Source organism: Vulpes vulpes, chromosome 13, assembly GCF_048418805.1.
Source record: "Vulpes vulpes isolate BD-2025 chromosome 13, VulVul3, whole genome shotgun sequence".
Lineage (NCBI taxonomy): Eukaryota > Metazoa > Chordata > Mammalia > Carnivora > Canidae > Vulpes > Vulpes vulpes.
Window position 1 is genome coordinate 146,316,846 of NC_132792.1, and position 26,180 is coordinate 146,343,025.

General features: G+C 37.7%; 1 protein-coding gene across 3 annotated transcripts in view; it reads left to right on the top strand.

Annotated features, from left to right (window-relative positions):
* The window catches only part of ACBD6 (acyl-CoA binding domain containing 6), a 213,444-nt gene that overhangs the window by 4,763 nt on the left and 182,501 nt on the right, over window positions 1–26,180 (top strand). For all 3 annotated transcript variants that reach the window (XR_011996375.1, XM_072733256.1, XM_026001126.2), the window contains exons 2-3: window positions 2,817–2,881; window positions 5,529–5,625. Coding sequence is in view for 2 of the 3 variants with exons in the window: in XM_072733256.1 (XP_072589357.1) it covers window positions 2,817–2,881; window positions 5,529–5,625 (162 nt within the window). In the remaining variant the exon portion in view is untranslated. The remainder of the gene's footprint in view (window positions 1–2,816; window positions 2,882–5,528; window positions 5,626–26,180) is intronic.

A 26,180-nucleotide genomic window follows, 5' to 3' on the forward strand; every position in this document is an offset into this window, starting at 1 on the left:
AAATGTGTCAGCATTGGAAGGAATGTATAACTTAGTGAACCATATGTCCCAAATATTGCATGGAATGTTACAAATTATGTGTGATCCATTCAAAGTGCAAGTCAGACAAATGGATTTTATTTTATTTTTTTTAGATTTTATTTATTTATTCATGAAAGACACACAGAGAGAAAGGTAGAGAGGTAGGCAGAGGGAGAAGTGGGCTCCAGGGCAAGGAGCCTGATGTGGGACTCGATCCTGAGACCACGGGATCACACCCTGAGCCAGGGGCAGGTAGGTGCTCAACCACTGAGCCACTCAGGCGTCTTAGACCAAGGATTTTAATGTAACAGTAGGAAAAATTCATTGATGTGACATCAGCGTCCACATTGCATCTAACCTTAAAGAAACTGCCACTTACTGAGTTTTGGTGTCGTATTGAAGAAGAGTATCCACAATTATCTGAAAATGCTATTAAAATACTTCTTTCTTTTTTAACAGTGCATCTATGTGAAGCCACATTTTCTTCATATACTTCAACCAAAGCAACATATTGCAATAGATTAAGGCAGACATTAAAGAGATGTGCAAAATGTAAAACAATGTCACTCTTCTAAGTTTTTTTGCTTTAGAATATACTTTTCATAAAATTTTGTTACTTATGTTAACTTAATGAGTTTATTATTTTTAAATGAATAATACATATTTTAAAAATATCTTTTAAATTTTAATATGGTAAATATGATAGATACAACCCACATAAACAAAGCTCCTTGGGGTGCTTTTTAAGAGTATAAAGGGATCATGAGACCAAAAAGTTTGAGAACTGTTTACCTCAAATCTCTTTCCATGGCCAAAGATGGCTCCCCATCACTACATGCATGTTTTCCCTTTCTTTTCAAGGAAGATATTTATATCACTTTCATGTACATTTAGTCCCCTGAACTTAGACTGAAGTTGCACAGTCACATGTAATGTTTAGCTGGGTGACCGGGTGTCTGGCTGAGACTTCTGTAACTGTAGGAGAAATAGAGATATTAGTATTTATTTCTACCGCTGGCTAGTATCTCATTAAAAAAACAAAGAGTAATGACTGCTGGTTTTATGATGTGTCATAGTTTCTCTCCTGTTTCTGATAATCCAGTAGTTCTGGTGATATTGGAGATGCCAGAATTGAGGCTTAGATAGGATGTGGCAGGTAAAACAGAGGGGTATAGAAAAGGAATATTGGACTTTGGAGTCAAACCATCCTAAATTCAAATGCTGACTCCTAATTCAGGATTTGCTAATGTGTGAACTCTGACAACCCTCCTCAGTTTCTCTGTACTCATTTCTACAATGGGTTTATAATGGCAAACCTAGCAGGATGGTTTATATGGCTCATTTACCATAACAAATGAAGCTTTTGGTTTACGGTGATGAAGAAATGCAGTTCCTGCTCTCTCACTGTTTTTTCCCCTCATCCACTTATTCTAGAGTTGTTCCTGTATAAGTGTACATTGTAATATCCATCGGAGGGCCGTGTGATTAATTGCTAAGCAAATGATGGAGATGTTATTTGTTATGACTTCAGAGATGGGTGAGATCATTGGAGACCAAGCATTCCTACAGTCTCAACCTAGAGGGGACTGAAAACTGTGAAAAGCTGAAGGAAGAGAAGGCATTTTGGAGAGGGGGTGGTAATGAGTGAAACTGAGAATCAAAGTACTCAAAGCAGTGAGAAGTCAGTCTGGTTAGCGAGTACACATCAGTGTGATCTTAGCAAAATTCAAGTGTGTAACAGTAGATGGCTAGAAGGTCTCTGAGAAGTAGACGGGAGTTGGATTGTGGTATTAGAAAGGTAGGTGTTTGGTTGGATACGTGCCTACCACGTTCATTCCACATTCAACAAACATTTTTTACTACCTCAGGTTAGGCGCCATAAAAGGTGCAGGGAGGGAGTTAAGAATGGTTTCCTAGAGGCTGTGTTCTGATAGGAAGATGAGACTACACAAAACTTTCTAACACCAGGTAAAAGTGGAAAGTGGAGAAAAAGCTGTGAGGGTTCATCAGAAAGAGATTGCTTCTGGCAGTGGGAATCATGGGTTGTATGAATTCGGCACTGGTGTGAAATTTCATTTATGTTTATTGACGATGAAAATATAGTTCACTACAAATATTATTTGAGGATTACAAATAAGTATTGACTACAAACAAGAAAAGATTATTGTGGAGTAGATAGAATTTATATTGTTGAAAAACCCTTGAAAAGTTTTGCACTGCTGTTAGCATCTATTGTTGTATCAATTAGTTTCATAATAGGATACTTTACAAATAGTGTACTTTATCCTGGAGTTTGGGAGAGATAAAATGCTGATAGTATAATGAGAATCACCATAAATAAACAATATTATAAATTCTGATAAACTGTACTTTAAAGCTTGTTTATTACACACTTAAAAAATTTTCTATATAATAAATGCTAATAAGGAGTACATAATCTGTATTAATAATTTGCTTTGTATATATAATTTGTCTACTAGGTTAGGAATGCAAGTTTTTTATTGTATCAGAATTTTTTTTTTTTTTGTATCACAGTGTTTTTCTTTTTTTAATGTATCACAGTATTAGACAATGGTTGTTTTATACTGTAAGCCAAAGCAGCCTGTATTTAAAATTCGCTTTTTTTTGCCTTTGCAAAGAATGTTAAATTTTGTTATTCTAATAGACTAATAGATGTAAATATTTTCTAACTTATAGTTGCTGAGTATACATAATACCTGTGAAAAATAAAAGTTTCTCTGGCATTTCTTTGAAAAATAAGTTCTTGATTTATTTTTTTCTCTCCTTTCAATTAGGTCAAAGTTGGAAATTGTAATACTCCTAAACCAAGCTTCTTTGATTTCGAAGGAAAGCAGAAATGGTAAGAAATTCTCGAAATCTAATGAGGTTGTTGGAAATGGTTTAGGTGTTTAGGAATTAGAAAGTAGTGAGCAGATTAAAGAATTATTTTTATATTAATCTCTGCTGTAGACTGTGCTAACAACAGGCAATTGGGAGAGAGATTAAAAGAATCCGCTTTAAGCTAAGTCTCCTAAAGGATTCTCATGCCATGATGTTGGTATATATACATAGTTCACAACAGACATACTCTTCTTACATATGAATAGCTTCTTAGAGAGTGATGGTAAGAGTTATTGCTTGAGATTTTCCTATCCTGTCATGCATCCTCTAATGGCTAACAACTTATGCCCTGTGGAGGAATCTTTGGAAGGAGGACAGGAGGATAGGAAGGGTGAAAAAAAGGATAAATTCCTAATTTTATCTTCTTAACTCTAATGCTCTTCTAGAACTTGCCCCACCCACACCATAGTGAATAAGTACTTATAATAGCCGGTTGGGAAGAAAGGGAGGAAAAAAAAAAGATACTGAGTCTACTTTCCTGAATCCATAAAAAGATTATCCCGTTCCCAGTTTTTTTTACTTCTAATTCAGAAGTTCCTTCTTATCATATCAGGCTTTATTTACTCTTACCTTGTCTAAGTGAAAAAAAGAAAAACTATATACAATAGAGACTCTTAGTTATAGGAGGAAGGACTCTGGAGAATCAGTCATGGAATTAAAAGTATAAAGCATAGGGTTTAAAAAAAGAGAAATATGAAGAGTGCTATACTATAAATGGATTCTAACTTTACAGTCTAGAGCAGTGCTACTCAAAATGAAGTCCCCTGACAAGTTACCTGTCTATGAACTCTTTGTTACCCAGCTGTAAAGAGATGCAAAGCTTGAACTTGAATGTAAATCAATTATTATGTCATTAAGCCCATGTTTAGTTCAGCTGGCTTTTTTTGTGTAGGACATTCTCAGTGAAGGAAGCAGTGCTTTGATTTCCATTCTGGCAGAAGCTTTCTTTGCTGATGATAACAGTTTCCCGACACCTTACTACTGTTGTGGAGGATACTTGATGCAACTTTCATTGTGAGCTTTTTGTTTTAATTTATGAAATTTTATAACTTCAGCATTCTTCCCCATGCTTGCTTGGTTTTTCATTGTTTTTAGTAATTTTAAAAAGTTTTGATTTTAAAACCTCTATATTAATTCAGGCAAGAATCATCAATGGGTGCTGAAACCAATAGATGAAAAACTACTGAGGAGCAGCATTTACACAATTTGACCCTCAGTTTACTTTTTAATTACAAGGAAGACAAAAGGGGATACTGCTTTTACCAAGTCTGTAATCGTTCATTGATGATGGGTAAAACTGATGGTATGTGCCCCCAGTGTGATACAGTGTGATACATATGCCAAAACGTTTAACCTGATTCTCCTCATGGTTAATGATTTTGGGCAAGAACACCCTGTAAGTGAGGAAACAATCAGAAAAATTCAAATTGAGACATATTTTATAAAGCAAGTGGTGTTTGGACTCTTAAAAAAATATCAGTATCATGAAAGAAAGGCTAAAGATACATGAAACTCAATGCTATGTGTGAATCTTGATTGACTCATGGTCTTGGAGAAGAAATCCATAAAGAGCATTATTGGGAAATGCAGGAAATCTGAAGGTAGATCTGTATTTATATAATAGTATTGATGTTAAATTTCCTCAGTTTGATATATGTGGATATATTTAGGGGTAGTGTGTTGGAATGTATACAGGTAACCCGCAAGAGAGTCAGTAAAAATAAATTTGGAAAATTTCAGAAAGATGTTATATCATTATGGGAGCAGGAAGGTAGTGAAAAAACCGCACTGTTTTACAGTGAATTAGTGGATCTACTTCCTGGTTGAATGTAGAAAGAATTAGCAGGGCAAAACCAAGAAGGAGCCTGTCTTGGCAGCTTGCAGAAAAAAGAAACAGAGGATGACTCAGAAGGGGGCACGGGACTAAAATATTGCTCTTGGTTTTTACACTGTAGGTAGTCCCTACCTTCTTACTCAATAGAATTCTTACTTCTGTCCTTACCACTCCTCACTTTTGAAGTTCTTGCCTCAGGATCCACTACTACCAGCTTAGAGATGAGAAAACAGCAGAAGCGGAAGGTGTTTTTCTCACAGCTTACATAAGAAATTCAAAGCATTTTCTCAGGGAATATTGTTTTGTGTGATGATTGGTTTGCATGTTACCAAAATGCTGTATAAGGTGGAAACTACTTTTTGTTTTGTTTTGTTTTTGTTGGAAACTACTTTATTGGTCTGTAGGTCATACATTCTCAATAGGGATGAAAGGTGGGTTTTGAGGAGTTGTAAAATTGTGGATATTATAATTTTTTGTGGTCTTCCAAAGCTCATTTGATATATGAGTTGTGTATCTGTGTTATACAATTTCATGGGGGAGGGTGATTAGGGAAAAAAAAGTCTAAAAAGGCTCCTTTGGTGATGGGGTATAAGGTGTGTGTTGGTATAGACTATTGTGAATGCAAAAAGAGAACTACTCATCTATGGCTTATTATATCTGTGTCTCACATTCTTAAAATGTGCATACCAATTTTTTAATACTAAGAAGGAATGTGCCATTTGTGTTAATTCCATAGATAGTGAAAGATCATTTTGGATATTCTTTACTCTAGGGAAGCATGGAAAGCACTTGGTGATTCAAGCCCCAGCCAAGCAATGCAGGAGTATATTGCAGTAGTTAAGAAATTAGATCCAGGTTGGAATCCTCAGGTAAGATTTGATGATTGTAAGTAATACTTCCAAAAACGTACCATCTTCCTCTCAATTAAAAGTTGAAAACCAAGCATAGGCTTAAGTAACATTCTTTTTCTTTTTCTTTTTCTTAAGATTCTATTTATTTGAGAGTGAGAGAGCACAAGGTGGGGGTGGATAGAGGTGGTGAGGGGAAAAGGGAGAGGGAGAAACAGACTCCCTGCTGAGCATGACTACCTTTTTGAAGTCATTGAAACATTTCCTGATGTTTTTGATGTACGTGAATATTTTCAGAAATATTCCGTTTTGTTAATATCTTTTATGAAATATCAAGTTTGTATACAAATGTGTATCTATTGTAAAGGTCCTAAGGACTTGGTATCTGAAATTCAGTGGTAAAAGCACATGTCCCTCTCAGCTGAACAGCCTGAACACGTATGCCACAATGTTTAAAAAGCAAAACAAAACTTGAGTTTGAATGTGTTTCAGTGAGTACTTTACTCTTCAGTCTCAGTGGTCTTAGTTCTTTTTTCCCTGTTGATTTTGCATGATTGTTTCTGATGCCTGGCCTATGTAGGCGTTTGAGTTTGTAAGTTCTGATAAATGACAGAATTTATGATTTCTTACCTTTAATACCTTAATTACTAAATAAAAATCTGTTAACCAGCACTCTCTCTCTCTCTTTTTTTTTTTTTTTTTTTTGAGATTTATTTATTTACTAGAGAGAGAGAGAATGTGTGGGTGCACAGGAACTGGGGTAAGGGCAGAGGGAGAGAATCTTCAAGCAGACTCCTCACTGAGCCTGGAGCCTGACTTTGGGCTTGATCTCATGACTCATGGATCATGACTTGAGCTAAAACCAAGAGTGGGTACTCAAGTGACTGAGCCACCCAGGTGCCCCTGTTAGCTGTAACTCTTACAAATGGTTGCAGAGTCCACATGGTTAGGTAGTTCTTCCTTAAGGAAATTTAAACAGCAGTATGGGTGCTTTTTAAAAATATGTAAATCTCACCTATTGAACATAAATTTGAGAAAACCAAGCTGAATCAAAGGCACTTTCAAATAAAGATCATTCTCTCAGGGTTGTGAGATCGAGCCCTCTGCTGAAGATTCTCTCTCCCTCTGCTCCCCCCACGCTCCCCACATGTGCATGCACTCTCTTTCTCTTAAAAAAAAAAAAAAATCAAAGATCATTCTTGTAATACATTGTTCTCAACATTTCTTGCCATCCATAATCTAGTTCTAAAGAGGAATTTTATGTTTTGTTTACGTTTTGTTTTTAATTTTTTTTTATTATTATTTATTTATGATAGTCATATATATAGAGAGAGGCAGAGACAAGGCAGAGATAAAGGCAGAGGGAGAAGCAGGCTCCATGCCAGGAGCCCGACATGGGATTCGATCCCGGGTCTCCAGGATCGCGCCCTGGGCCAAAGGCAGGCGCCAAACCGCTGCGCCACCCAGGGATCCCGTTTTGTTTTTAATTTAAACATCTGAGCTGATCTCCTGTGACTCAGCTTTATTTCCCCTTCTTTCTGACTGATATGAAGTATATCATAACTGCAATCTCGAGACATTTGATATTCCAGTTATTATCTTTTAGGTTAAAGCATCATTTTCTTTTGATACTAGTTTCTGAAACCAGTGAAGTAATAATAGTTCTCATTGCTGAATGTGTTAAGCTCTTTACATGTGTTGTCTTTGAAATCTTCATAAGAATCTTAAGATTTTTTTATTTTTTTATATTTATTTGTTTGTTTATTTATTTTTTAGATTTTTTTATTTTTAACTAATCTCTACACCCAATGTGGGCCTCAAACACATGATCCAAAAATCAAGAGTTGCATGCCCTACTGACTGAGCCAGCCAAGTGCCCTCATAAGAATCTTAAGAATTAAATTAGAAACTATTATTGTCTGCATTTTAAAAATGAGGAAATTCAGATACAGAGTGGTTTAGTATCTTGCCCAAGATTAGCCAGCTAATAAATGATAGTGCTAGGATTTGGACATATATGTATTGGAGTCCAGAGCCTCACTCTTTAAACTTTTCCACAGCTGACGTTTTGTATTTACATGTATTTACATACATGGACATGTGTGTGTGTGTGTATAAAACGTATGTATAGTATCCATCTAAACTTACGGGGTTGTATGTGTATAAAAAATTCAAGTAAAGGTAGTAACTATTTTAATCAAAGCTCCATAGACTATAAAGTGAAGTATAAAATGAACAGTGTTGGGATGCCTGGGTGGCTCAGCGGTTGAGCATCTGCCTTTGACTCAGGTCATGATCCCGGGGTCTCAGGATCCAGTCCCACATCAGGCTCTTTTCTTGGAGCCTGCTTTTCCCTCTGTCTATGCCTCTGCCTCTCTCTGTGTCTCTCATGAATAAATAAATAAAATCTTTAAAGAAAATGAACAGTGCTTTATAATGTAAACCCTTGACTGTGTTTTCTGTTCTATTTGTCTTATCTCAAGAATATGCTGTTGAGGGGCACCTGGGTGGTTCAGTGGTTGAGTGTGCCTTTGGCTCAGGTCATGATTCCAGGTTCTGAGGTGGATTCCCACATCAGACTCCCCTCAGGAAGCCTGCTTCTCCCTCTGCCTATGTCTCTGCCTTCCTCTGTGTCTTTCATGAGTAAATGAATAAAATCTTTTCAAAAAAAAAAAAAAAAAAAAAAAGAATGTGCTGTTGATTATCCAGTCAAGGCGGTTCTTTTGCCTTATTTGGTTTCTTGCCGCGGGAGAAGGGTAAGTTTGTATTTTGGCATAACTTATTTTTGTTGTTTTTGACAAATAAAAATTATATATATTTAAAGTGTACAACACAATGTGCTATTTGATATATATATATTTATACATTGTGAAATGATTCTCACAATCAGACTAACATTTTCATTACCTCTCAAGGTTAACCTTTTTTTTTTTTTTTTTGATACTGAGAACCCTTGGTATCTACTTTCTTAGCAGTATCAAATATACAATATATTATTGTTAGCTAATATATTAATAACTAATAGTGGTACATTATTAACTAATGTATACTTGATATAATTTTTTTTAAAGTTTCAGAAATAGTGCAAGGAACTTTTGGATAGTCTTTAGATACATCAATTGTGTAGTGTTTTCCCTATTTACACACACACTCAAAATTTTTTGAACCATTTTAGATAAGTTGCAGATATTATGTCCCTTAATTACGAAATACTTCATTATTTCTTATAACAAGGACTTTCTTTTCTGTAACTACATCATCATTATAAAAATTGGGACTTTTTGGTGTCATGAGTTCTTTTGAAATTTCTGTTTTTTCTTTTGTAGACCCTCTGGACTCAGAGTCCCTGCAAGGCATTCCACACACACCCCAAATTGTATATATTAAGGTACATACTGTGATTTGATATACATGTAATGAAATGGTTACTGCAGTCAAACAAATTAATATATCTTCTTCTCATATAGTTACCTTTTTTTGTGGTGAGAGTACCTGATTTTTACTCTTTCAGCATATTTTCAGTATCAATGAAGTATTATTATTATTATTGTTAAAGACTTAATTTATTTATTCATGAAAGACAGAGAGAGAGAGAGAGAGAGAGGCACAGAGACACAGGCAGAGGGAGAAGCAGGCTCCATGCAAGGAGCCCGATGTGGGACTTGATCCTAGGACTCTGGGATCACGTCCTGAGCCAAAGGCAGAGTGTCAACTGCTGAGCCACCTAGGCGTCCCACGATGCAGTATTATTTATTGTAGTCATCATGCCTGTATATTATTATTATTTAAAAAAATTTTTTTAGGGATCCCTGGGTGGCGCAGCGGTTTAGCGCCTGCCTTTGGCCCAGGGTGCGATCCTGGAGACCTGGGATCGAATCCCACATCAGGCTCCCGGTGCATGGAGCCTGCTTCTCCCTCTGCCTATGTCTCTGCCTCTCTCTCTCTCTGTGTGTGACTATCATAAATAAATAAATAATTAATTAATTTAAAAAAATTTAAAAAAAATGTTTTTTAAAGTAAGCTCCATGTCCGTTGTAGAGCTTGAACTCATGACCTAGGAGATCAAGAGTCATGTGCTCTGCCAACTGAGCCACCCAGGTGTCTCTATCATGCCTGTATATTAGATATCTAGACTTATTCATCCTACACAACTGCAACTTTATACTCTTTGACCAGTATCTCCCTATCTCCTAATCCCCGCCAGCCCCTGGTAACCACCTAATCTACTTGCTGCTTCTGTGAGTTTGACTTTTTAATTTCATTAAATTTTATATAAAAGTGAGATCATATTTATCTTTGGTTTCTTTTACCTAGCATAATTTCTTCCAGGTTCACCTATATTGTCACAAATGACAGATTTGCTTCTTTCTCGGGGCTGAATAATATTCCACTGTTTGTATATATACCACATCTTCTTTATCCATTCATCCCTAGGTAGACGCTTAGGTTGTTTCTGTATCTTGGTTATTGTGAGCAATGCTGCAGTGAACATGAGAGTGCACGTATCTCTTCAAGATCTTGATTTCATTTCCTTTAGATGTATACCCAGAAGTAGCATTGTTGGATGATACGAGAGTTCTGTTTTTAATTTTTTTTTTAAATTGTTATTTATTTATGATAGTCACAGAGAGAGAGAGAGAGAGACAGGCAGATGGAGAAGCAGGCTCCATGCACCGGGAGCCCGACGTGGGATTCGATCCCGGGTCTCCAGGATCGCGCCCTGGGCCAAAGGCAGGCGCCAAACCGCTGCGCCACCCAGGGATCCCCCTGTTTTTAATTTTTAAAAGAAGATTTTATTTATTTATTTGAAAGAGCCCATGGGTACCCGCCCATGAGTGGAGGGAGGGGCAGAGGGAGTGGAGGGAGGGGCAGAGGGAGAAGGAGCAGACTCCCTGCTGAGCTCAGAGACCGATGTAGGGCTGGATCCCAGGACCCTGAGATCATGACCTGAACCGAAGTCAGATGCTTAATCAACTGAGCCACCCAGGTGTCCCCTATTTTTAGTTTTTTGAGGAACCTCTATGCTATTTCCCATAATGACTGTACCAATTTATATTCCAATCAGTGGTGTACTACTTTTTTTCTCAAAATCAGGAGTTTTAACATGATTCAGTATTATTTGTTAAATCTAGGATCCATATTCAAGTTTATCATTTATTTTAAAAACTCTCCTTCATAGTTACTTTAAAACATTCTGATCCATCATCCAATCCAGCATCAATGCACTGTATTTAGTTGTCTCCTTAGTCCCCTTTAGTCTAGAACAGTTGCTTAGCCTTTCTTCTTTTCCTCTCTTGATTGTGATAGTTTTGAAGAATATAGGCTATCTCTTTTATAGAATGTCCCAGTTTGGGCTTGTCTGATGTTTCCTCTTAATTAGATTCAGATTATACATTTTTAGGAGAAATACCACGGAATGTGTCCTTCTTAGTGCATTGTACCAGGAGATACAGGATGTCTGTTTGTCCCAATACTGGTTATGTTAACTTTGATCACTTGCTTAACGTGGTGTCTACCAAATTTCTCTACTGTAAAATTCCTAGTTTTCCCTTAGTGATCAGTAATTTGCGGGGAGATAGCTTGAGACTGTAAATATCATTTCCTCATCAGATTTCACCCATTAGTTTTAATATCCATTAATGGTTTTCCAACTTCATCATTTCTTCTACATTTACCATTTGGCATTGCACTATAAAAATCGGCTTTCCCTTCTCCCCTATTTATTAATTTATTCATTGTCAAGAACTATGAAAGATCTAAGATTGTACCCTACTTGCAAGCTAATAAGTTAGCCTATTACTGTTTCTTAGATGACGGCAGAGGTACAAGACTCCTGGGTCTGAGCCAAAGGACTTTATTATTCATGGTATGACAAAATGCATGGGATTCATTTGATTTGCATTGGTTTCTCGAATCCCTCAAGTCCCACAGGGATGATGCAGGTGGGCCTAGATGGATTCCTGCATATGCAGTGGGTTGTGCTATAGCAAAGAAGCACTGAGCTTTGGGGATTCACCACTTTCATAATAGATGGAAGCAAGCCTGCTCTTTCTCAGGGGTTGGGAAGACATTACCTCATCCCTGAGGGTCACTGGCTGCATACACAACCTTGAGAAATAGCCCAGGTAAAGAGTAATCAGAGCCTTAAGGTGTAGCAATGCTCAGGGGCCATGGCTGGTGCTTCTCCCAATATTCATGTATTTATATCAGTACCATATATACTTACGGATTTTTTTTTTTTTTATTCATTGGGTTATAACCCATTACTGTCATTACTTATTTGGTCACTGGGAGCTCCTTCAAGATGGCTCTTGTGTCCTTTTGATATGTCCCCATCATTCTTTGAGCAGTTTCTTTTTGGCACAAGATGTTATAGACTGTATTAGTTTCCTAGAATTGCCATAGCAAAGTACCACAAACTGGTACTTTGTAGTTTATTTTATTTTTTTATTTATTTTTTATTTTTTTTTTACTTTTTTTTTACTTTTTTTTTTTACTTTGTAGTTTAAAACAGAAATTTATTCTCTCACAGTTCTGGAAGCTAGAGGTCCAAAATCAAGTGTTAGCAGAGTCATGCTCTCATTGAAGGCTGCAGGGAAGAATCCTTCTTGCCTCTACCTGCTTCTGGTGGCCACAGGTGTTCTTTGACTTGTGGCAGTATAACTCCAGTCTCTGCCTGTCTTCACAGGCCTTCTTCCCTGCATGTCCATATCCAAACCTCCCTTTCCTTTTTGTTACATAGACACTAGTCATTGAATTTGGGGCCCACCTCAAACTTCACTTTATTTCTCCCTCTACTATGATTTATGTAGATATAATTAACATAGGATATGATGTAAACTTAAGATATAAATTGTGTTAGCAGATGTTGGGAAGATGGTGGCGGAGTAGGAGGACCCTAGGCTCACCTCTTTCCATTAATACAACTAGATAACTATCAAATCATCCTAAATACTCCAGAAACTGAACTGAAGACTGGCAGAACACACTTCACAACTAAAGACAGAGAAGAGGCCACATCCAAGAATGGAGAAAGTACAGAGACGTGATTTGGTAGAGAAATGGAGTGTGGTGCTGCAATGGGGAGGGAGCCATGGTTGCAGAAAAAAGTGGAAGACAGGTTAGCACACAGGGGAGCACATGAGCAAAACGAATCCCCATAGCAATTGGCTTGGAAAGGGCTTCAAGAAGGGCCTGAATTTCATGAACTTTTGTAATCAGCAGGGCTTAAAGCCTGTACTTTTAAAGGTCAATGGGCTTGTCTTAGGAGAGCCCATAGGCACTGAGGCTGCTCTTGGAGAGAAGGCAGGACCAACAGCCTGCAGACATGCAGTGTAGAAACACTCTGAAGAGGACCTGGGGCACACAGTGGGAAGGTTATATGCTCATTTCCGAGTATATCCAAGAGAGGCAGAGTTCATGGAGATATCCCTCCAGGAAAAAGGGAACTGGCAGGTGCCATTTCCCTCTCCACCACAGCACAAGCACAGAGTCACCTGTGGGAACCAGTACAGTGCTAAAACTCGTTACCTAATTTGCTTACACCAAGCCCTGCCCCCGTGCTCTGGTGCGACCACCTTTCCCAGTCAGGCTTTGCCTCAGTCCCAGCCTGGTAGGGCCTCTCCCCTAGTAGACCAACCCAAACCCCTGCCTGCACCATGTCTTCCTGACAGAGGCCCAAGTCTTGCAGGGCCTTGGTTCTCGTGGTGGTTGGTGATAGGTGTCACTTCACAAGTAGACCAGAGCACACCTACTTACAACTCACCAAGGACCAAATATTGTCCACATTCAGGCAAAGAGAGCCTTTGCAGACAACTGGCCTGAAGGATAAAGTGGCCAGAACACAGTAGCAGAGCACATGCAGCACACATTAGAGTCAGTACCTGTAGCAGCAGGTCCTGGGAAACACACTGGGAACTATACCATAGGGCATTATAGGATCTCTTCTTCATAAGGCTATTACCCTCAAGAACAGGAGACATAGCTGACTTTCTTAATACACAGAAACAGGCACAGAACCTTAGACAAAATTAGATGACAGAGGAATTTGTTGTAAATGAAAGAAAGGGACAAGGCCATAGCTAGAGATCTAAGTGAAACAGATATAAGTTACATTCCTGATAGACAATTTAGAATAATGATAAAGATACTCATTGGACTTGGGAAAAGAGTGGAAGACATGAGTGAGACCCTTAACTCAGAGATAAGGAATCACAGAGATAAAACTTTGAATAAATGAAAGAGCAACAGGCTTGATGGAATGACAGCAGAATGGAAGAAACAGGAATGAATTAATGACCTCAGAAGACAGAGAAATGGAAAGTAATCAAGCTAAACAAAAGAGAGAAAAGAGAATTACACAGGAGAATAGACTTAGGGAGCTCAGTGACTCTATCCAATATAATGACATTCGTATTGTAGGGGTCCCAGAAGGAGAGAGAGAAAAGAGGGTAGAAAATTTATTTGAAGAAATAATAACTAAAAACTTCCCTAATCTGGGGAAAGAAACAGATACCCAGATCTAGAAGGCTCACAGAACCTCTAGCTAAATCAGCAAAAGCAGATCCACACCAAGACATACTGTAATTAAAATGGCAAAATATAATGATAAAAAAATTTAAAAGCAGTGAGACAAAAGAAGACAGTTACATACAAAGGCAAGCACATTAGGCTAACAGGGGACTCTTAAAACAGAAACTTTGCAAGCCAGAAGGAAATGGCATGATACATTCAAAGTGCCAAGTGGGAAAGATCTGTAGCCAACAATATTTTAGGAAGCCTATCATTCAGAATTGATGGAGAGATAAAGGGTTTCCCAGACAAAAACTAAAGGAGTTGATGGCCACTAAACCAGCTCTGCAAGAAATATTAAAGGGGATTCAGTGGAAAGGAAACCAAAAATGGTAGAATGAAAATAGGAAGCTGAAAAGCAGTAAAAAATAAATATTTCTATGTAAAAGCAGGCACGGAAATCACAAAGGAATGTAAAATATGACATACCTAAAATGTAGGGAGGAGAGGAGCAAAGAGTGGGTTCAAACTTAAACAACCATCAGCTTAATAATAGACCGCTATATGCAGAAGATATTATTATTTTTTTTGCAGAAGATGTTATATACAAACCTAATGGTAGCCACAGATCAAAACCACCCATAGATATGCAGAGAAGGAAAGCCAAATATATCACTAAAGAAAATCAGCAAACCATGAAAGAGAGAAGAAAGGATCAGAGAAGAACTTCAGAAACAACTATAAAACAAGTAACAAAATGCCAATAAATACATATCTATCAAAAACTACTTTGAATGTAAAGGGATCAAATGCTATAATCAAAAGACATAGAGTGACAGAGTGGACTAAAAAAGAAAAGAAAAAACGAGACTCATCTATATGCTGCCCACAAGAGACTCATTTCAGGCACTGCAAAATGAAAGTAAGGGGATGAAGAAACATTTTCCATGCAAATGGATATTAGAAGAAAGCTGGAGGGATGCCTGGGTGGCTCAGTGGTTGAGCGTCTGCCTTCGGCTCAGGGCCTGATCCTGGAATCCGAGATCAAGTCCCATATCAGGCTCCTTGCATGGAGCCTGCTTCTCCCTCTGCCTGTGTCTCTGCCTCTCTCTCTCTCTGTGTCTTTCATGAATAAATAAAAATATTTTTAAAAAAAGAAAGCTGGAGTAGCAATACTTATATTGCACAAAATAAACTTTAAAACAGTCTATAAGAAGAGACAGAGAAAGACTCTATGTAGTAATAAAGGAGACAATCCAAAAAGAAGATATAACAATCATATATGCACCCAACATGGGAGGACCCAAACATAAAATAGTTAATAACAAGCATAAAGGAACTAGTCAAGAGTAATGCAATAATAGTAGGGGACTTTAACACCTCACTTACATTGTTGGAGAAAACAAAATGAACAAGGGGAAAGTGGCATACTGGACCAGGTGAATTTAACAGATATATTCAGAACATTCCATCCTAAAACAGCAGAATACACATTCTTTTTAAGTGCATATAGAACTTCTTTCTCCAGAATAGATCATTTATATACCATGAAATGTATAATCCACCAAACAAGTCTCAAAAAAATTGAAAAAAGATAGAAGTCATACCATGCATCTTTTCTGACCACGGTACTATGAAATTAGAAATCAACCACAGGAACAAAACTAGAAAGACCACAAATACATAGAAGTTAAGCAACATGTTACTAAATGATGGGTCAGTGAAGAAATCCAAGGAGGGGCAGCCCCGGTGGCGCAGCGGTTTAGCGCTGCCTGCAGCCCAGGGTGTGATCCTGGAGACCTGGGATCGAGTCCCACGTGGGGCTCCCTGTGTGGAGCCTGCTTCTCCCTCTGCCTGTGTCTCTGCCTCTCTCTCTCTCTCTGTGTCTCTATGAATAAATAAATAAAATCTTAAAAAAAAAGAAATCCAAGGAGAATCAAAAAGTACTAGGAAACAAAATGAAAACAATCCAAAAAAAAAAAAGAAAACAATCTAAAACCTTTGGGATGCACCAAAGAAGATCCAAGAGGGAAGTTTATAGCAATACAGGCCTACCTCAAGAAATAAGATAAGTCTCAAACAACCTAACCTTACACCAAAAGAAGCTGGAAAAAACAAAGCCCCAAACCTGCAGAAGGAAGGAAATAATAAAGATTAGAGTAGAAATAAATGATATAGGACTAAAAAAGCAAACAAAACCAAGAGCTGGTCCTTTGGAAAGATAAAATTCATAAACCTCTAACCGGACTCATCAAAAAACAAAGAGGAAGGACTGAAGTAAATAAAATTACAAGTGAAAGAGGAAAAATAACCAGCACCACAGAAATACAATTGTAAAATAGTATTATGAAACACTATATGCCAACAAGTTGGATAACCTAGAGGGAATGTATAAATTCCTCGAAATATAACCTACAAAATTGAAGCAGAAGAAGTAGAAAGTTTGAGTAGATTGATTACCAGGAAAGAGATTGAATCAGTATGCAAAAAAACTCCCAATGAACAGAAGTCAGGACTACATGGTTTCATAGGCAAATTCTGTCAAACATTTATTTATTTATCTATTTTAAGATTTTATTTATTTGAGAGAGCATGAGTGCAGGTGGCGGGAAGGGCAGAGGGAGAAGCAGGCTTCCCCTCTGAGTAGAAAGCCTGACACAAGGCTTGATCCCAGAACTCTGGGATCATTACCTGAGCTGAAGGCAGACACTTAACTGACTAAGCCACCCAGGCGCCCCTCTATCAAACATTTAAGGAGGAATTACTACCTATTCTTGTCAAAATATTCCAAAAAATAGAAGAAGGAGGAGGCTTCCAAATTCATTCTAGCCAGCCTTACCCTAATACCAAAAACTGGTAAAGACACCACAAAAAAACAATTACAAGCCAGTATCTTTGATTAACATAGATGCAGAAATCCTCAACAAAATGCTAGCAATCAGAATCTAACAATATGTTTAAATCATTCACTGTGATCAAGTGGGATTTATTCGCAGTGTGCAAGGGTGGTTCCATATTTGCAAATCAGTTAATGTGTTACATCCCATCAATAAAAGAAAGGATAAAAACCATATGAGCATTTCAGGAGACACAGAAAAAGCATTTGACAAAGTACATGATAAAAGTCCTTAACAAAGTAGGTTTAGAGAGACTATACCTCAGCATTATTAAGGCTGTATATGAAAAACCCACAGAAAACATCATTACTTAATGGGGGAAAATTGAGAGCTTTTCTCCTAAGAGCAGGAATAAGAAAAGTGTTAACTCACCACATTTATTCAGCATAGTACTGAAAGTCCTAGCCACAGCAGTTAGACAACAAAAAGAAAAAAAGGCATCCATATTGGTAAGGAAGAAGTAAAACACTATTGGCAGATCACATGATACTCTATATAGAAAACCCTAAAGATTCCACAAAAAAACTTGAATTCAGAACTAAAAAATGAACTCAGTAAGTTCCAGGATCCAAAAATCAATTTGTAGAAACTTGTTGTGTTTCTACACACTAATAATGAAGCATGAGACATAGAAATTAGGAAAACAGTCTCATTTACAGTTGCACCAAGAATATTAAGCTACCTAGGAATAAACCTAACCAAAGATATGAAAGACCTATACTCTGAAAACTATAAAACTGTGAAAGAAATTGAAGACACAAGGAAGTGGAAAGCAACTTCATGCTAGTGGATTGGAAGAACAAATATTGTTAATGCTCTCAAGGTCCATTCATGTTGCGACTGGCAGGATTTCCTTTCTCATGGCTGAATAATATTCCATTGTGTAGGGCAGCCCCAGTGGCACAGTGGTTTAGCGCCGCCTGCAGCTCGGGGTGTGATCCTGGGGACCCAGGATCGAGTTCCGCATCGGGCTTCCTGCGTGGAGCCTGCTTCTCCCTCTGCCTGTCTCTGCCTCTCTCTTTGCTCTCTCTCTGAATGAATAAATAAATCTTAAAAAAAAATTCCATTGTGTACGTATATCACATTGTCTTTATCCATTCCTCTGTTGACAGACATTAGGTTGTTTCCATATCTTGGCTATTGTAATTACTGTGAGTAATTCTTCAATGAACATGGGAATGCAGATATCTCTTCAAGGTCCTGTTTTCATTTTCTTTGTATGTAAAACTAGATGCAGGGTTGCTGGATCATAGTGGAGTTCTGTTTTTAGTTTCTAAGGAACCTTTAAACTGTTCACCATAGTTAAGCTGTACCAGTTTACATTCCACCAACTATATACTAGGGTTCCCTTTTTTTCACATTCTTGCCAGTGCTTGCCATCTGTCTTTTTGATAACCATTCTAACAGGTGTGAGATATCTCATTGTGGTGGTGAGTTGCATTCCTCTGATGATTAGTGATGTTAAGAACCTTTTTGTATACCTGTTGACTATTTGTGTGTCTTTGCTGGAAAAATGTCTATTCAGTTTTGCTGCCCATTTTTAAATTGGATTGTTTGGGGTTTTTTTTTTTTTTTGCTGTGAAGCTGTGTGAGTTCTCTATATATTTTGGATGTCAACCCTTAGTCAAAAATATGCTCTGCACACATTTTCTCCTGTTCTGTAGGTTGCCTTTTCTTTTCTCTCTCTCTTTTTTTAGATTTTATTTATTCATGAGAGACACAGAGAGAGGGGGGCAGAGACACAGGTGGAGGGAGAAGCAGGCTCTATGTAGGGAGACTGATGTGGAACTTGATCCGAGGACTCTAGGATCACGCCCAAGGTGGCGCTAAACTGCTGAGCCACCTGGGCTGCTCTGCCTTTTCATTTTGAACTGTTTTTGCTGTGTGTAAACTTTTTAGTTTGATGTAGTCCCACTTGCTAATTTTTGCTTTTGTTGTTTGTGTTTTTAGTGTCAAATCCAAAAAATCATTGCCAGGACCAATGTCAAGGAGCTTTTTTCCTATGGTTTTTTCTAGGAGTTTTACAGTTTCAATTCTTCTGCTTAAATCCTTACTCCATTTCAAGTTAATTTTTGTTACTTGTGTAAGTTAAGATAGGGGTCCAATTTCATTCTTTTGCATGTGGTTATCCAGTTTTCCCAGCATGTTTATCGAAGAGACCATTCTTTCTCCATTGAGGGCTCTCTTGTCAAATGTTAGTTGACCATATAGCTCATCTTTTTTTTTTTTTTTTTTTTTAAAGATTTTATTTATTCATGAGAGACACAGAGAGGCAGAGACATAGGCAGGGGGAGAAGCAGGCTCCCTTCAGGGAGCCCGATGCAGGACTCAATCCCCGGACCCAGGATCATGACCTGAGCCAAAGGCAGACACTCAGCCACTGAGCCACTCAAGTGCCCTGACCATATAGCTCATCCTAACTTGATTATATCTGCAGAAACCATATTTCTAAATAAGGTGTTATTCTCAGACACCTGAGGTTAGGACTTGGATATCTTTTGGGGGGACACAAATCCACTACACAGGCATGTGTGTGTGTGTGTGTGTGTGTGTGTGTGTGTGTATTTTTTTTAATTATAAATAAGTGCTGTGTCCAACCTGGGGCTTGCACTCATATGACCCTGACATCAGGAGTCACAAACTGTACCAACTGAGCCAGCCAGGTGCCTCTATACTGTCTCATCTCCTACTTTTCCCTGCCCCAGCCGTGGAATTGGCTATTTCTCTCTGGTTTCTTTCAATAGAGAATGGTATCTAGAAACCAAGTTCTGGATGTTGGATATGTCTATTGCTAATGGTTGTCATTCTTTATAGGCCCTTTAAGCAGACAGACCTAAGTAATACACTCAAATGTATGTATATATAAACAGACATTTATATCATATATACTTATCTCTGTGTTCACTGTAGATACAGATGTATGTATGTGTATTTTGCACACACAACTGCATAACCCTCTCTCACATGTCTCCTACGTCTGTATTTATGTGTTTATCTACTTAGATATTAAAAACCATAAATTCATGTTGATACCTCTAATTCCAACCCAACCTACAGGGCACATTTTAGTCTTCCCTCTTCCCATATTTATAACTCCTTTTCCCAACAGAACCTTGGCTCCCAGTATTCTCATTGTATTTACTCATTTGTTCAAACTTAGAATACACAAAGTAATTTCAGAGTCGTTAACTTTTTTTTTTTTTTTTAAAGATTTTATCCATTTATTCATGACAGAGAGAGAGAGAGGCAGAGACACAGGCAGAGGGGGAAGCAGGCTCTATTCAGGAAGCCCGACATGGGGACTCAATCCCGGGTCTCCAGGATCACACCTCAGGCTGAAGGCGGCGCTAAACCGCTGGGCCACCAGGGCTGCCCAGAATCGTTAACCTATACTACTAATGAGAAGCAAGCTTACTAACTGAAGTTCACTGTTTTTAATGGGATGTTTTGTTTTTAAAAATTTATGTGCCAGGGATCCCTGGGTGGCTCAGCAGTTTGGTGCCTGCCTTTGGCCCAGGGTGCGATCCTGGAGTCCCGGGATCGAGTCCTGTGTCGGGCTCCCGGCATGGAGCCTGCATCTCTCTCTGCTGGTGTTTCTACCTCTCTCTCTCTTTGTCTATCATGAATAAATAAATAAAATATTAAAAAATTTATATGCCATGAAATGTGTAATCTTAAGCGTATAATTTGATGTTTTAACAAATAGTCAAGGCAATTTTGTAAAAACTGGTGAAATTGGAAAATAATTGCATCCCAGTCACTTTGTTTTTTCTGACTACTACCTAATTGATTCTTGGCACTTGGGAGGTTAAGATTTTTTTTAATGTGAATGCTCTGAACCATGAAGTAATCCTGTTCTGAAGTGGCTGCCTTACTTCTAAATAGTTATCATTGACATATAAAGTAGGACCGCCAAACTCTAAGTCCTATAGCAATTTTAATGTATTTTTCACTCTGGACAAAAGGATGTGTTTTTATAGCCCAATAAATTATTAGTAGTTCTAGAAGGTGACATTTTCCAAATTAAAGGATTAAATGTTTTTCCATAATTTCTAGCTAATACTTGATATTTTTATAGCCCCTTTGAACAGATTCTTGTTCCAAGGTGCACAGTGTGGTAAGTACTGTTTTTTTTTTTTTTTTAAATTGAGTCCTTTATAAAGGCTTTTGAGTACTCATAGCAAAATGATTTAATTTGAGCTTATTTAGTATCTGTTGGTCCTGTATTAGGCAGAAATATACATATACACATCCTTGACACAATGATCTCACTGTAGATCTCATTTATTAAAAGATTAATATGTATTTTGCATACATAATCCAATTTTTATCCTAATCTGTAAGATTATTATTTCACATTGAACTAAATATAAAACGAGGCCTTTTCTTTTTTTGGATATCTGTTATTATTGATATTATTCATTCTCATTAATTGTATACTTAACTGCATGCAGGTTATGGCTCTAGGGGCTGGGCATATAGCAGTGAACAAAGCAGAACCTCCCCTGCTCTTAAGCTTACAAGCATAAGTAATAAGTAGCTATTATAGTGTATCTAAAGGTGAACTATGAAAAGAAAGCAGGGCAGGATGTACAGGAAGTGGGGTTGCAATTTTAAGTAAGATGGTCAGGGAAGGGGCAGCCCGGGTGGCTCAGCGGTTTGAGCGCTGCCTTTGGCCCAGGGCCTGATCCTGGAGACCCGGGATCGAGTCCTGCATTGGGCTCCCTGCATGGAGTCTGCTTCTCCCTCTGCCTGTGCCTCTCTCTCTCTCCCCCCTCTCTGTATCTCTCATGAATAAATAAATAAAATTAAAAAAAAAAAGATGGTCAGGAAAGGCTCACTGAAAAGCTCACTGAGATTGAGCTGTAGACTTGAAGGAGTGAGTGAGCCATATTGTCGTTTGGGGAAGAGCATTCTGTATAGGTGGGACAGCCAATGCAAATCCCTAAGACAGGATCATGTCTTGTGTGCTCTTGAAACTGCAAGGAGGACTGAATAGGCATATGGCAATGGGGAGGGGGGTAGAGAAATAGAAGTAGAGTAGGGGCTCATGGAATAGTCTGTTATAAGGATTATGGCTTTTACTCTAAATAAGGGGAATAGACTCATTGAAACTTGTAAAAAAATTAGGTATTTTTCTTTATAGTTCAAAAATATATATTTTTAAAGATTTATTGATTTGTTTTAGGAGGAGAGCACGTGCACACAAGAGCAAGGGCATATGGGAGGGGGGGAGGGGAAGAGAGCATCTCAAGCAGACTATGCACTGAGTGCAGAGCTCCACTGGGGCTGAATCCCAGGACTGTGAGGTCATGACCTGAACCTAAATCAGGAGTCGAGTGCTCAACCGACTGAGACACCCAGGTTTAATACTAAAATAATATTTTAATGAAAGTAATATAGGCATATGAAAATAAATATTCAAGCAGTATGGAAGATTCTAAAGTGAAACTTTGTAAGTTCTTTGCTCACATGTCATATACTCGTTCAGTTTCATGTCCCAAAAGTATCTATCCACTTGAGACTGTTTGCGTAATTTGCATGGCTACCTTCGTAACACTAAACTCTAAATTCTTTCTTTTAAAAAAAGTAGTCTTCATAAGTGAACATTTATTTGTCTAACGTAGAGATGCAGGTTAATCTAGATAGTTCCTGCAGTCGTATTTCTGCCCTCTACCTCCATGTCTACTCTAGCAAAACCTCTTGTGGCCACCAGAGGGAGCAAAGTTCATTATAAATAAGATGGGGATTTCACTCAGAAATTTCTAAGGCTTTCAGTACATTTCAATGGTATTGTTAATACTTTGGTTCTCACTAACCATCTAGTCTCTTGCCTTTTTTCTTTTTTTAATCTGTAGATTTTTTTGAAACTTTTATGTTTACTTGGAATCTTATTAATAACTATTTCTCTTCACCTTACTAGTCTGATGACTTTCAGACTAGCTTCTCATATTATATTTATGTATTGTCCATGAGGATAAATATAGGTGGGAGAACTGACACTCTCTTTTGTTCTGATAGCTAAATAAGTGGTTATCTAGCTGTCCAGTAGCCATTTAGCCTTTTGTAAAACTTGCTACTATTTATCTGTGTTTTTTATAGCATTGTCCTACTTCTCAATTCATTGAACATTACTGGAGTATATAAATTCACATGTATAAAGTATACTTACCTATTAAAGGTAATCATAATTTTTGAAATTTATATTTAAAAAATTATTGGGCGGGTGTGGTTTTAGTTTTGCGAAAAACTTCTCTTCTTTGATCATTTTTTCGTCATTCAGATTTTGTTGACTCTCAGTTATCAGTACGGAATTGGATTTCTTGTCTTTAGCTGCCTTATGCTAGAGAATCATTCTTTAAGCCACAGCTTCTCATATATTAAAACTCTCATCTTAGAACCTCATCTAACCTTTATACTTGATAGTACTATATCAAAGTTTAGGGCTATATTGGGTTCATCTTTGTATCCTGGCCATACTGCCTACAGGGTGATGCCATAGAAGGAACATAGTAAATAGTTTTTAGATTATTTTAATTTCCTTCTCAAATAATACTAATGTCTTTACATTTGCCTTTTAGGATGTATTTCTAACCCTTTTCTGGCTCCTCTCTCATTTCTTCAAGTACCAGGGCATAACTTATAGTCAGTATTAGGGAGATTATTTATTTATCTAGATTTTATTTATTTGAGAGAGAGAGAGAATGAGAGAATGCATGAGTAGGGGAAGGGGCAGAGGAAGAGGGAGAAGCAGACTCCCCCCTGAGTAGGGAGCTGGGATTGGCAGGGAAGGGGGCTTGATCCCAGGGCCCTGGGATCATGACCTGAGCTGAAGGCAGATGCCTAACCAACTGAGCCAACCAGGCAACCCAGGGAAAGTGAATTTTGAATTAAGATGTCAGTGTGGTGAAGGCCACTTTTGAGTTGATAGGAATATCATAAAGTACAAAGTCTGCATGATTAAATATTGTTTTGCCTAAGGATTCAGCTTATGTTGAAATTTCTCCCTACTGTTCTTGCAGTTTTAACCATAACCTGTGTTGATTATAAATTTATTTTTTAGCCCTAATCTTTTCTGTGATTCTGATTAGAGCTTTTTGGACCCTGGTCATAAAAAAGGAAAAGAAAGAAAAAGAAAAATGCCTATAGAGACAAGCGTATTAACATAAAAGAATGAAGTGGATTGAAATTTATACATAGTTGTGGGATTGCAGTTTACAGAGGTGTGCAGGCCCTATTTAAACAGGGGAATTGGACCTTAGTTCCATCCAGTTTTTGCTGTGAGTGCCAGATGGGATATGAATTCTAGGTTTTTAAGTGACATCTCTTGATTTTTAAATGAGGTAAGTACAGGGCAGCCTGGGTAGCTCAGCAGTTTAGCGCCGCCTTCGGTCCAGGGCATGATCCTGGAGACCCGGGATCGAGTCCCACGTTGGGCTCCCTGCATGGAGCCTGCTTCTTCTCCCTCTGCCTGTATCTCTGCCTCTATGTCTCTCTGTTTCTCATGAGTAAATAAATAAAATCTTTTTAAAAAAAGATGATGAACATTATGAAGGGCATGTGATGTAATGAGCACTGGGTGTTTTATATAAGACTAATAAATCATTGACCTCCGCCTCTGAAATCAATACATTATATGTTAATTAACTGAATTTAAATAAAATTTAGAAAAATAAAAATAAAAATGGAAAGTAAAGAACCAAAAAAAAAAAAACAAAAACAAAAAACAAAACCAACAAGATAAGGGAAGTTGCCGTCATAGTATCTGCTTCTTAAAACCTGTAGAATTATTTCCTATAACTTGGTGAGCAAAGCCAAAGCCAAAAGCAAATGGGGAAAAAAAAAAAAGTAAGCACAATGTGAACCGAATCAAACACATTTACAGGCCACAATCAACTTGTGTGGCTCTACTTTTTTAACTTTTAGTTTCACGTGTTGAAATTCTTGCTGAGCATTTCTACTTTAGTGTTACAGTAGGGCCTCAAACTCAACGAGTCCAAGGTAGAACTCTTTACCCCCTCACCTGCCGTCAGCTGTTTTCTTTTTTATTCTTACTTAATGGTATTGCCATATATCTAGTTAATTCAAGGGAAAAACCTAGGAGTAACCCTGCATCTTTCCTTACTACTTCTTAGGGGCCCATTATCAAGTCTCACTAATTTTACCTTCCAAGTATTTCTAAGTATTTCAAGCTAGCATTCTATTTCCTAGTTTATGCCCGTCCTTTAAGACTAAGTTTCAGTGTATTTTCTTTCATCTCTGGAAATCTTTTCCTCATTCCTTGAACCTTACTGAGATAGGCAAAGTGGCTGTTCTCTGTGGTTCATTCTTTCATTGTACTTAGCACTTTGAATATAAATTTTCTTTCTCTTCTATTACACTGTAAATTTACCCAAATTAAGATTATATTTTACTTATATTTATATTCCCTGTACCAGGACAGTATCTGAAGCAGAAGAGGATCGGTAAATGTTGAACTGAAATGATCTGGCAGCTGTGTTGTATGTGGTGCTGGGGAAGGGTTGGTTTTGCTCTATATAGCTTGTCCAGTTATAATAGTGCCAAGTTAATAGGAAATCGAGTTAAGGCATTGTATACATTGAATTCTTTTATTTTTTTTGTATACATTGAATTCTGAATGCAGTATCTTTATTCCTCTTTTATATGGCTATATCCATGTTTTCTCAGATATATCATATGTGGATTAATTTGGTTAGATTTTAATTGGGTTAAATACTGTATTCCCTACTCAGGAACATGAAAGTTAATGCCTAATTAGCTGCACATAAAATTTGGAGTGAGTCAGAGAGGAGGAGAAACCTTAACAAGTGGAAGTATATTTGAAATAGGCATTTAACTAGGATAAACCTGTTTTTTTTTTTTAGATTTTATTTTATTTTATTTTATTTTAATTAATTAATTAATTAATTTATTTATTTATTGTGACAGAGAGAGAGAGAGAGAGAGGCAGAGACACAGGCAGAGGGAGAAGCAGGCATCATACAGAGAGCCCAACGTGGGACTCGATCCAGGATCACGCCCTGGGCTGCAGGCGGCACTAAACTGCTGCACCACCAGGGCTGCCCTAGGATTAACCTGTTTTTGAAAAAAGCGTTATGTAGTGCAGGAGAATCTTGCTTCAAAAACAAGGCTGGAAAATCTATTATA